The following is a 13,941-nucleotide window of genomic DNA, read 5'->3' as shown; positions in this document are numbered from 1 at the left end:
TGACTCCTTACCCTCTCCCTTAAAACCCACGTCCTTTCGTCTTTCCCTCTCCTTCCCTCTTTCCTGAAGAAGCAACCGTTGGTTGCAAAAGCTAGGAATTTTGTGTGTGTGTTTGTGTGTTATTTTATTGTGCCTGTTTACCGGCGCTTTTCCGCTTGGTAAGTCTTGGAATCTTTGTTTTTAATATATTTTTCCCATTTGGAAGTTTCTTTCTATTTTATATATAATTGCATAGGTGTGTGCGGGGGGGGGGGGGGGGGGGGGGGTGATTGAGAGACATGACCTTCAGACCAGCAGGCAAATCAGAATAACAAGTTGAAAGCAACCTACTAAGTCCAGTGTAGCTAACTGAAAAATTGTCTCTGATATTAATAAACACAAATGATGAGAATGCATTTAAATGGACAAAAAATACAAGAAGAAGAAAAAGTAATTTCACTGCGTCAATACATGATAATTACATAATATTTTAAAGGTAAAGGAATAAGTGAAAGTGACACATCACTGAAATGAAATGACATATCTTGATGGGACATCCTCATATGGAATCAGGTGATGATATTATATTTGACTCTGACAACAAATAAATGTCAATTATTTAGTTTTGGTGTAATATGTAGTCATATAAATACGGAATGGATACCTTAGAAAGTATGTACATTTTTGCTACTACATTGTCCATCGCTACATTGCAGCAGATGCATCCAAGAACTTCAGAATTTGCACTTGAGAGTAAATTTTCCTTAAACATTCAGGATAGTGCTCGAAAAAAAAATATCTGATCAATTGCCATCTTCTGTAAATAATAGAAATAGATGTAATAATGACAATAATAATAATGATATTTATTAATTCTTTGATAATTTTCTATAATAACATAGACTAATCACACACACACACACACACACACACACACACACACACAAACAAGTTAAAAAAAATGGGTTAGGCAACTCTCCATCCACCATCCAGCCCAGATAAGAACAGCTGTAGGAGACCTGGAAGTATAAGATTCAAAGAATTGCCTTGGATGGAGCATCATAGATATATCTAAAATTAACTTCATGCATACCACAGGGAAGTGTGTTGGGACCCGTGCTGTCCATGTCATATATCAATGATCTTGAGGACAATATTAATAGTAAGCTCAGACTTTTTACAGATGATGTAGTTATTTGTAATGAAGTGCACTCTGAAAGAAACTGCACAAATATTTAGTCAGACCTTGATGAGATATCAAAGTGATGCAGAGATTGGCAACTTGCTTTAAATGTTCAGAAATGTAAAATTGTTCCCTTGACAAAACAAACAGCATAGTATCCTATGATCATCATATCAAAGAGTCACTATCGGACTCAGTCAAATAATACAAATAGCTGGGTGTAATGCTTTGCAGGTCCTATGTACTATTGGCAAGCAGGTCTAAGACTGCCATTCTGTCCCTTGTTGACCAGAGTGGTGTGGCAGTTGAAGACAGCAAAATGAAAGTCAAAGTTTTAATTTTTTTTGTTCAAGAAATCATTCATACAGGAGAAACATAGAAATGTACCATCATTTGACCATCAGACAGACTCCCATAGGGATGACACAGTAATAAGCATCTGTACCATAGAGAAACAACTGAAAGATTTAAAAGCAAATAAATCACCAGGTGCAGGGGAATACCAATTTGGTGTTGCAAAGAGAATTCTCTGGCATTGTCCTCTTACATAGCCTGCATTTTTGTGAATCTCTCACTCAGCACAGAAGTCCCAAGTGACTGAAAAAAGTGCAGGTGCTCAAGTACATAAGAAGGGTAAAAGAACAGGACCACAAAATTACACACCAATATTCATAACTTTGGTTTTGCTGCAGATTCGTTGAGCTTATTTTCAGTTCAAATACAATAAACTTTCTTGAGACTGAGAAGCTGATGTCCATAAATCAGCATGGTTTTAGAAAGCATCACTCATGTGACACTCGGCTGGCCCTTTTCTCATATGATACAGTGCCAACTGTGGATGAATGGCAATGGGCAGATACCACATTTCTAGATTTCTGGACAGTATTTGACATGTTGCTCCAATTGCAGGCTTTTAATGATTGTATGAGTATTTGGAAAGTTCATCAAAAAGTGAATTGCTCAACGACTTCTTAAGTAATAGAACCCAGCATGTTGTCCTCGATGACGAGTATTTATCAGAGACAAGCGTATCATCAGGAGTGCTCCAGGGAAGTGTGATAGGACTGCAGTTGTTCTCAATATACATAAATGATTTGGCAGACAGGGTGGGCAGCTATCTGAGTTGTTTGCAGGTGATGCTGTGGTGTACAGTAAGGTGTCGAAGTTGAGTGGCTGTAGAGAGATACAAGACGATTTAGACAAAATTTCTAGTTGGTGTGATGAATGACATCTAGCTCTGAATGTGGGGAAAATGTAAGTTAATGCAGATGAGTAGGTACAACAAACCTATAATATTCAAATACAGTAGTACTAGTGTCCTGCTTGACACAGTCAAGTCGTTTAAATATCTGGGAAGAAATCGTTGCAAAGTGATATGAAATGAAATGAGCATGTGAACAATGTGGTATGGAAGGTGAATGGTTGACTTTGGTTTATTGGGAGAATTTTAGGGAATAGTGGTTCACCTGTAAAGGAGACCACATGTAGGATTCTGATGCGACCTATTCTTGAGTACTGCTTGAGCCTTTGGGTTCCATACCATGTCATATTGAAGGATGACGTTGAAACAATTCAGAGGCAGACCACTGTATCTGTTACTGGTAGATACAAACAACTCAAATGGGAATCCCTGGAGGGAAGCTGACATTCCATTCGAGAAATACTATAAACAAAATTTAGAGAAGTGGTATTTGGAGCAGACTGCTACTATTCTATTGCCGCCAACATACATTGCACGCAAGGACCACAAAGATAAGATATGAGAAATTAGGGCTCATGTGGAGGCATATAGACAGTCGTTTTTTCCTTCCTCTATTTGCAAGTGAAACAGGAAAGGAAATGAGTAGTGGTGATAACAGGGTATCCTCCACCACACACTGTATGGTGGCTTGCAGAGTATCTGTGTGGCTGTAGAAGTAGATATGAAATGATATGAATTCATAGCATGTAGCAGAATACATAATAGCATAATACAGGTCATTTTTCTCCTCTAGTGTTGTGGGCATGGATCTCACTGTTCTTCTTAAATTATAGTGGATTCTTTGTGACAAATTTCAAAATCAAATATAGTATATCATGACAATGCAGTTAAAATGCCTAGCTCCTTGAAGTGAGTGCAGTTAAAAGACCTAGCTCTCTGAAGTGGTACCTGCATGACATCAATCATTGGTAAACCAGGTGGTAGACTCAGTTTACTCGTAGCATACTGGGGAAATGCAATTAGTGTACAAATGTGATTGTTTACAAAACACTTGTGCTAAAATATTCCTCAAGTGGTTTTGACCCGTACCCAGTAGGATCAACAAAGAAAACTGAACATATGCAGAGAAGGGCAGCATGAATGGTCACAGGTTTGTTTGATCTGTGGAAGAATATCACATAGATGCTGAAGAAACTGAACTGGCAGACTCTTGACAATAAACATACACTATCCCGAGGAAGTATACTTACAAAAAACTGGCTTTAAATGATGACTAGGAATATACTGCAACACCCAACTCATTCTTCACGCACTCCATACCTGATTGGAAAAGGAAAAAACCCTAATAATTAGTACAGTAGGCATTTCATAGTGGTTTTTGGACTATAGAAGTAGACGAATGATTGTTTTATCAAAATAATGTAGAAATGATTTTAGATTTGATGTAAAATTTGCTTTGCTACCTGCCAGAAATTTTATGTTGTTGGGAAAATAAACAAAGATTTTTGTTGCTGTGTATTGAACTCCTTTCCAAGCCACTGAGATCTTTGATGACAGATAATACAGGTCACATTTTCCCTCTAGTGTTGTGGGCATGGATCTCGCTGTTCTTCTTAAATTGTGATGGATTCTTTGTGACAAATTTCACAATCAAATATAGTGTATTATGACAGTGCAGTTAAAATGCCTAGCTCCTTGAAGTGACATCAATGAGTGGACACCACATATTATTCGTATTGCTTGCTTTTGTTCCATCAGTACTTCCTTTTTAAATGGTGAGTTACCCCAGAAAACTATTCCATAAGATGTTATTGAGTGGCAGAATGTAAAATACATCAAGAGATTGATTCATTTGTTTCCAAGATTAGCAATTATACAAAGAGCCAAAGTAGCTGAACTTAGTTGATTGCGAAGTTTAGTAATTTACTTTCAGTTTAAGTTTTCATTTGGAACATTCTGCCCTATTTATTTTGACATAGTAACATACTTGTAATTAGTTCAAAATGCATTTATCCTTTATATAAAAACAAGTATGTATTGTAGGCCCCTGAAGATGCTTCATAAATAAAAAAAGCAAAATGCATATGGCAACAAACAAGCTGCCTTCCAGTTAGTTGCAAAAATGAAATATGCCTCCGTGAGATTTGAAGCAATTAAAAACAATGATAGACAGAGAAAATGACAAGTATGTTTTGTTATGTGACGTCAACTGTGCTATAAAAGCTGGAGTGAGCTACTTAGTCAGATACTGTGATCTCTGTTAATTTCCGCATGACAAAGTAAATGATGACCAGCTTTTTTTGGTGGCTTGGGTGCTGCAGAGATCACACCATTCAGTCACTCCTTTCATTTGCACATTTAGCTTTATAGCTGTGTGACAATTGAAATCTCTTATTGTAAAATTAAGATATGGCTTTACATGGTGATGAATACAAGCTTTAATTTTTCTGGATTTTACTCACTCAATTTATGTCACTTATGTTCTTTTTTGTGCCTATAGTATAGTTGAATGATTCAGGAATATGCAGTTCATTTACTTTATGAAGTCAGCTTCTTTCCTGAGTTTTGTGCTGTTTTAAGCTATATCCTCAACAGCTTCATAAACACATCACATTTTGTATGTCACAACACAACATTTTGTACTTTACAAAGTGATAAGAACATTTTTATATAATTTGGTTGACTGTTCTTAGTGGACCAAAATCCCATTTTAGTTCTATATCTCACTGTATCCTCCTTCACGCCTTTCTTCAGTGGTAGTTTTATTGTCACTTATTCAAATGCTTTAGTTTTTATGCAGCAATCAAGATTTTTGTTGTGCATAGGCTTGTTAGTTGCACTCTTTTTTCCACAAACTTCTGACATTTTCTACTAGTTTGGCATCCTCATCTATTGTAACATTTGACTCTCCATTATTTTCAGATTTTCATTCCCTTTCATATAAAATGAAACCTCATAGAGGAAGATGTAAGTTTATCAAAAAGTTTTTCAGTGTGACAATTCTTGAATCAATGAAATTAAAAATTGAACAGTGTTCTTATTGCACTGTAAGTGACTTGTTCTGTGAAAATACTTTCTGAGTGGTTCACAAAAAACAAACTCATTATAAATACTGAAAAAACTGTGTGTGTTGATTTTCATTTAATTCCTCCAACTAATGAAATGTCTATTCAAGCCCAATTAAAAAATGATCCCCTAGAAAATGTGAGTGTCACAAAATTCTTGGGTCTTTGGATTCAGCAAGACTTAAAGTGGGACACACATATAAATAACTTGAGTAGAAAACTATCATCTGTGTGCTATGGCCTAAGAATTTTAAAGGCTACAACAAGCAAAACAACAGTACTGCAGGCATACTATGCACAGTCCCACTCACTAATCCATTATGGGATCATTTTCTGGGGATACTCAACTTACAGTGTAAGTAAATGTAAAAAAGAGCTTTAAGAATAATTTGTGGTCTTAAAAAGGTGGAGTCCTGTAAATCTCATTTTACTGAGCTTGCTGTTCTAAATGTTCCAAGTTTATACATTTATGAAACTATATTGTTCACTAGGAACTACCTTCTGAAAACAGGCAAACTGCTACAGAACAAAAGTGTACACAACTATAGTACCAGAAGGGAATCAAATATACATCAAAAATATCACAGAACAACCACCTATCAGAGGAGCATAATTAACATTGGTGTAATACTACACAATAAGATAAGAGAGGAAATAAAAAATACTACTCATCCAATATTTAAAGCTAAACTAAAGGCATTTCTAATAAAGCACTGTTTCTATTCTGTCAGAGAATTTCTGAATACACAGCAAAATTAATTGTAGTAGGTACCTAATTATAATTGCTAACACTATGTATTATTGTAACTTATCTTTGACCTGTTCAATATCAATTGTACAACTTGTGCTATATGATAAAACTGGACCAATAAGAAATCAAATCAAATCAACTCAGAAATTTGTATGAATTGAATATTTTTCATAATTAGGTACGGTTAAAATTGAATAGTTTTCTTATGCCTAATGAAAAGTAAGTGGATGAATGACTCATGCTGTCTTGGCGTAATAAATATGAATATAACAGTTTTCTTATTCACTGATGAGCAAATGAATAAATAGCATGTGTGGTTTCTCCCAAACTGTGTATGAATCTAAAAATTTACCACTGCAAGTATAAAATATCTATCCCTTATTCCAGGTGACTGCAGAAACATGTGGCAGATCTTAATGCTGTGGAATGCCGAGCTCACGTCTGTCATCTGGCCATTTATATTGGCTTTGCTGATGTTTTTAGTGACTGTTGCTTATTTCAAGTACTTAAATCGTGATACTCATGTACAAATTCATGATGCTTCTAAAAAGCATTATTGGTCTTTTAATCACCCACTTACTAAGGTATGAGTCATCATCGTTCGTAAGTAATTGAACAGTGTTGTCGATTATCACTGTCAGTATATTTTTGTTTCTCTTATAGTCTGGTTACTGCAGCATTTGTGAATCTCTCTTGTTGACCAATCGCACTGCTGTTTGTGACTCATGTGGAGTTTGTGCTAATGTTGAATGCGTGAATCAAGCTAACAGAAAACTTAAATGCAAAGCCATTTCTCTGAAAGAAAAGGGACCAATAAAACACCATTGGGTGAAAGGTAATTTATTTTTATATACTTCTGCTTTTGTGACTAAACACAAGATATGATGAATGGTTCAAAATTTATGCCTACTCATTTTATATGTTACAACTACATATATTTTTAGTACTGATTTTTTAAAAAAATTACATAATTACATTTGTTAAAAAATGTTATTTGTATTCTTTTTATAAGCTTTAATTTTATTTGAGTGTATGCTGTTACACTGGTGCATCTAAGTTCACTTTTATTTAGTGGAATTGTCAAATGAGGGTGTAATTTAAATCCTGTTTTGTTACTGGTGCGATGAACAAAAGGTGTTGGATTGGGAGGTATAGATGTAAAGAAGACATTCACATAGATTCTTAGTATTTTCTTTTAGATTATGACAACTATCAGAACAGTATTTTCAGTGGAATATAGTGTCATGATCTTATTTAAGAGAAGTATAGGGACAGCCTTTTGCACGGTTTTTACATGTCTTTAACTTCTCAAGTGAAACTCCCAACACTGCAACAGAAATCAAGTGAAGTGGCACAGTATTTAGAATGTTGGACTCATATTCAGGAGCAGAGCAGTTCAGATCCCTCTCCACCACTACAGATATGGTGTTTTCTGTAATTTCCCTAAATTGCTTCAGGCAAATGCTGGGATGGTTCCCCTGAAAACACGTGACTAGTTTCCTGCCCCAATCCAAGTTTCTGGCTCAGCCCTTATTACCTCATCATTGATGGGACATTAAACCCTAGTGCAAAGAAATGTTTTGCTACACTGGAACAATACTGTAAGTCAAATTAGTCGCACAATTGACATTGGTGATAAAATAGAACAAGTTGTGCTCTGAAATGGATCCTTAGCTGTGCTTTGAAATAGTTCCTGGCTCAAGATACTCCCCTGATTTGGTGCGAATACTGAGAACTTGGCAAGAAATAGCACTTATCTTCAGACAAACTAAGAAAGAAATCAACAATGTGTACCAGTTGGCAGACAGAACACAAGGAAGTAAACACTACACAGATATTAATTTAAAACAAATTCTGCAACAAACAGTGCTTAATATGAATGAAGCTTAAGTTATGGATATATCGAAAATAACAGAATATTCAGAATAGTAACATACTGTTGATAAATGACTTAAGTTGTGGTGAATATAGTTACAGCTACAGGTAGGTTATACCATCATGCAGGTAACATCATCATCACCAAATTAAATGCTACTCAGATTGTCTAATAAACTGTTTATAAGGTTTGACTGACATGTTTAGTAAAAGTAAATCATGGCAAAAATAGCTTCATTATTTATTAAGGTTTTCTTCACAGTTGCGTATACTTTTTAATGGTGACTAGTTTTTAATGCTTTGTTATGTTGACCTTACCTATGAACTAGTCCTTTGAATGTGCCATTGAAATTATGTTATAGTCAAACATTCGAGATTCCTGTAATGGTTTGAAAATGACATTCCTGGCCAATGTCCACACAATGTTGCTTTGCCAAAATTCAACAATTTTGTAACAGACTTTGCTGCAAGTGTCATGCCCAAAACATCTGGGGGGAGGGGGGAATAAAAAAAATTAAAAAATAGCGTGGTGTGAGCCATAGGATATGCCCACATTATCAGCAACCTCTCTGATGATGATTCAGCAATTTTTCGCTACCATTTTCTTTGCTTCTTCCACATTATCAGTAATTGATAAGCTAAGGTGTCCAGGATGGTCGTCATCTTCTCGGCATTCTATGAAACATTGATACCATTTGTAAATTGTCTTACTCATAGTAGATTTGCCATAGGCCAAAGTCAAGATTTTGGATGTGGTGCTGCATTTTGTTCCATTTTCCAAGAAAAATTTAGTGCAAATTCTTTGATCTATCTTTTTCAAAAGTAAAAATTGGTTGAGTGCTAGAAAAACATGTAATCTTTTTGTACATCAGCAATAAATTAAATATTCAAAACAGGTGAAAATACAGACATACATCAGGAACACATGTACCAAAAAAAGTATAATAAAATAAAAAGAAATTGAAAATTGGATGTATAAAGCCTGCAAAAATAAAAAAAATCCCATTTGTTTTTTATCTCGCCTCTTATTGACAGTATATCTGCTGGTGTGATATTAAAACGTTATGTGAGGCAATGCGTCTACGGGTGGGATGCGGGTAATGTTAAAACTGCTTGAGCATTGCTAGAATCTTCCCAGCTGATATTTTGACCTTCTTGCTGAGGCTTGCTTCTTGGAAGTGGGTGCATACTGTGGTGCACTGTCAAGCTATTACAAATTTAAGAAGAGTGTTTTCCACAGTTGTATCTGTAAATCTCGATAATTGGCGGGTCAGTGACCTTGCCACGGATGTGTTCACTGATGTGCTAGTGGCTCCAAAGTTGAGCAGGAACAGCATCTTATTAATACCTGTGTGTGCATATTCTGTCAATGTTCTTGTTGCACTGAGGGCAGGCAACCATATTGCCAGCAACATAAAGCTTTAGTCACAATTAAATTTATTCAGATATTTAGAAATCTTGACTACTTCTCTGACTTTTTGTTTATTTTCACACAACGATTTTGCTAAAATGTAAACATTAGCAAAGTCTTCACCCTGGTCGTATTTTACTACTGTAATAACTGTGTAGCACATGAGACCTGTCAGAAGTACCCAATATGGCTTTGTTCATGAAGCCCTCAACTACAACGGTAAACAGATTCCCTTGGATCGCCATGTAACAAGACGCAGCACATGGTTGTGAATGGCACACTGGAAAGATACACATGAGGATTGTTAGGTCTGTTCCACGCACTTATATGCATGAGTTACTGGTAGATGGCACAGTGTGGAGACCTCTCTACGTGCACGTCTCTCACAGGCCAGCCTGCTCTGACACAGTTGGTGCTGATTCAAACACACATACACAGCGATGCCACCCTTGTCGCACACGCACTAGTTCTAAGCTTGCCCAAGGGCGGTGGGCCCATGTAGTGCCCAATGACAGCACGAGAGAGGAGGTTTCCATCACCATCTCAACATCAGCAGTAGGCAGGGCCCAGTGGGAGGACAGCAGCGCTGGACCCACCAGCGACGAAGGCTGGTGTGATGGTGGAGAGGGGACTGGGGGAGGTGGCCTGACTGGAACAGCAGGCTGTAGCAATGTATCCAGGGTTGGAGACAGAGTGGCACCCGGTGCCGGTAAGCTGGGACCCCTGGTGCCATATGTGGAGGAGGCAGACAATGGGATGGAGGCATCTCCACAGCAGGCAATGATGGCCTCAAAGCAGAGGGTGGCGGGGCAGGCTATGAAGATGGGGGCAGCACCTATGAACTAGCAGCTTTCAGCAGTGGGTGAGGGAGGAGCTGATCATGGTGCTTGACACCAGCCCTTTGGCTACACAGACATCACACAGACAGCATCCACGGCAGCAGACAACAGTAGCCGGGGTCCAGTTGGGCCGGTGATGAATCCCTCTTGCCCATACCAGTAGTCTCAGCACAAGTGGCCAGATGAACCCAACTGCAGCAGGTGCAGCACAGGCTGCAGAAGGTGGAGGAGTATGTGTGGCTGCCAGCTGTGAGGCAACTCATCTGGGCTCCACTACCCAATAGATGTGAAGCAATAGGTGCTCAGAAAACAGAAAAGGGTGTCATCCAGCAAATAATTCATAACAAAAGTTTTTCATTTGGGACTGCCATTTGATTGAGGATCAAATGGCAGAGCCATAACATGCTGAATGCTGTGACAGAAACAAAACAATTGAAAGATGTCAGAAACAAACTGGGGCCCATTATCGGAAATTAAGGTACAAGGCAACCTAACAACAGAAAAAACCCTTAAGAGCATATGAACTTGTGACCTCAGCCAATGTTGATGCACACAAGGGAATGTAAGGGAACTGGGAAAATGCATCCACAGTCAAGAGCCAATAGGAGCCATGACGGTGCCCCTGTCACTGGTGTGGAGTGGGTCAGGGTGACAGAGATGTCCTAGAAGCCACTTCTTGGGCACATTGTTTACAAGCTGTGACAAAATTAACAACTTCACCATCAATCCCCGGCCAAAAACCATCCCTCCTATCTAACTGTTTAGCGCACAAAATTCCCCAATGGCCCTGGTGGAGAAGGCGTAGAACCTCGCATCATAATGCAGTGGGAATGACTACTCTGGGAGAGAGCCCTTCTGTGGACAGCAGCAAAACACTATCAAAAACAGAGAGGTGATACCATAAGGAAAAATAATTATGCAGAGGGTCTGAAGCCAACCTGGCAGTTTATGTGTCCAACCCGTTGCGCAGACCAAACCATCTGGTGGAGACCCAGGTCTGCAGCAACAGCAGCTGCTGCGTGCAATCTTATAATTGGGAAACCCTTACCTGCAGCCTGTGTTTCACTGTCAAGATGGAAGCAAAGCAATTCTTCATGATCAAAGTCGAGATCAGGACCCACAGGAAGATGGGACAAGACATGGGTCGAAAATTGATTTTATAATTGTAGGAAGGAAAGTAGCTAAACAAGGAGCTGAGAGTAAACTGGATTTCCATTTGAAAAGCACATTCCGAATCCTGGCCCCAGCAAAAAGGCACATTCTTGCATAACAAGGTATGTGATGGGTGGGTCGAGGTGGCCACCTCTGACAGAAATTTATGCTAATAGGCTGTCTTCCCTAGGGAGGCCTCAAGCTCCTTTGTGGACGAGGGGCAAGGCATAGATGTAAAAGCAAAGATGTGGTCTGGCAGGGGGAGCACTCCATTCTGCGAGGCTTTAAACCCCAAATAAACAATAGAAGGTTAAGCTATCTCTCAACCTAGTGGACACATCATGCGACACTACTGCCACATCACCCCATGCTTCAACTTGGCTACCTGCCACCCGACAAACTTCAAAAGAGTGTGCTATTTGCAAAATTTCAGCCAACAGGTGGTTTTCACAGAATAATGCCTTCTGGCGTACTTCCTTGTCCAGAGCTAAACAGATAACTTGTGTCGCACACCATAAGAGTCTGCATAAGAATCAATATGGACATCACTAACAAATTGACACTTACGGGTAAGATCATGAAGTTCAGCTGCCCAGGAGCTGTACGACTGGATTAGTTTATTCCAGCATTGGTAGAATTCAACTCGCGTCGCTGTGACATGCGTTTGCTTGTGATAGTAGTTGAGCGATAAACTGCACATGTGATCAAAATAAATGCTGCTGTTTCTTGTAAAGGAGCAAGTTGACAAGTAAGTGATACACCTTAAGTGGACTGCATAAGAGGAAGAAGGCTTGGCACAATTCTAGTTTGTGGCAGCAAAAGCCAAAAAGTGCTGTCTGAATCTTTTTTTTTTATAAGCATTCCAATCCTCGGCAGACTCATCATATGAAGGGAATGTATGTGAATGGGTCAGTGGAACAGTACCCTGTCTGTTAATGGAAACCGCAATGTGGTCACAGCCAAAGTAAGCTGTTCAGTCAGGATTGGTAGCACGGCATCCATAATGAATAAACCTAATGAAACCATATGTAAAGATGGCACATGCAGAAACCATTCTAAACTCATTGCCAATGATGTAACTAAGTAGTTCATGAGACTAGTCCAAATTAACCCAAATGTAGCTTTATTCATGAAGCACTCAACGACAATGGAAAACAGACTCCTGTGAATCCCCACACAGTAAGACATCGTTTTTAGGAATTATGATCAGCCACCAGTAATCATCACAGACTCTCCATGTGCTATCTTTGTTCCTTGCAAGGCCCACATGAGAGTGCTAAGGACTCTGTAATTTCACAGCATTTCTCCCTTTCTTCTGAATCATTGATGGCATGAAGTTGATCAGACTGGACTGGTTCAGCTGCCCCTATGCATTACTCTTAGGGATGAATTCTGCTGTTCATGTCAGTTGGTGACCCAGGGCTCTCCTTGTTGACTTCTAATAGTTACTGACACATTGACTTATTTTGTGAGGGGGAGAACTTTTTTGCAATGCACTAGAGCTCCTCAGAACTCATCTTGTTGTTTGTGGGATAATAGCATCTCCAGTGGTAGACAGTATTCTAGTACAATCTTCGTTGCATGAACTTTTTGGAGTAAGTCTGTCAAACTGGAGCACCAATATTCCATTACTTGTGATATTCACAAGATGTCCAATCCAAGGATGATAATATAGCTGCGTCTTGCTACAAGGAATATTTTGGAGGACTGTGTTCTTTCATTGATAGTTATTCTCATGATGGAAATCCCTGTTGGTTTAGTATATTGGCTAGACACATTTTTGGGGCTATGTTCACTGCACTCTTAACATTAGATAAGCCACATGTGCCCCATGGGGGCTGTCGAATGGTGGCACCTCAGAGAACTCGGTCTTTTTTGGCTGGGTATGGTTTGGCAGTTTCCGGTTTCCTGAGCTGGGAACTGGTGAGTACAGCTAGTCCTCTGCAACATTAAGCTCTGGGCATACATCAGCAATAATCATGTGGCATGCTGGTGGAATGTTGTGCTTCACATGGGAAGAGATCTTGGTTTAACTGCCCAGATTAAATTAAAACCAAAGTGATGGCAAAAAAAAGTAGAGAATTAAGGAGATGGGATCCGGATAAACTGAAAGAATCAGAGTTTGTTGAGAGTTTCAGAGAGAGCATTAGGGAATGAATAGCAAAAACAGGAGAAGGAATACAGTGGAAGAAGAATGAGTAGCTTTAAGAGATGAAATAGTGAAGGCAGTAAAGGCTCAAGTCGGTAAAAAAATTAGGGCTAACAGAAATCCTTGGGTAACACAAGAGATGTTGCATTTAACTGATGAAAGGAGAAAATGCAAAAATGTGCTAAATAAAGCAGGCAAAAGGGAATACAAATGTCTAAAAAATGAGATTGGCAGAAAGTGCAAAATGGCTAAGAAGGGATGGCCAGAGGACTTAAAAGCATATATCACTAGGGAAAAGATAGATGCCTCCTGTATGAAAATTGAGCAGAACTTTGG

General features: G+C 38.6%; 1 protein-coding gene across 14 annotated transcripts in view; it reads left to right on the top strand.

Annotated features, from left to right (window-relative positions):
* LOC126334721 (diacylglycerol kinase epsilon-like) overlaps nt 1–13,941 on the top strand; it is a 189,051-nt gene that overhangs the window by 19,909 nt on the left and 155,201 nt on the right. For all 14 annotated transcript variants that reach the window (XM_049997255.1, XM_049997246.1, XM_049997250.1 and 11 more), the window contains 2 exons: nt 6,567–6,763; nt 6,843–7,014. In XM_049997255.1, the coding sequence (XP_049853212.1) occupies nt 6,581–6,763; nt 6,843–7,014 (355 nt within the window). In that variant the 5' untranslated portion in view covers nt 6,567–6,580. The remainder of the gene's footprint in view (nt 1–6,566; nt 6,764–6,842; nt 7,015–13,941) is intronic.

The sequence above is a fragment of the Schistocerca gregaria genome, chromosome 2 (assembly GCF_023897955.1).
Source record: "Schistocerca gregaria isolate iqSchGreg1 chromosome 2, iqSchGreg1.2, whole genome shotgun sequence".
Taxonomy (NCBI): domain Eukaryota; kingdom Metazoa; phylum Arthropoda; class Insecta; order Orthoptera; family Acrididae; genus Schistocerca; species Schistocerca gregaria.
This window is presented reverse-complemented; position numbering and strand designations above follow the sequence as displayed.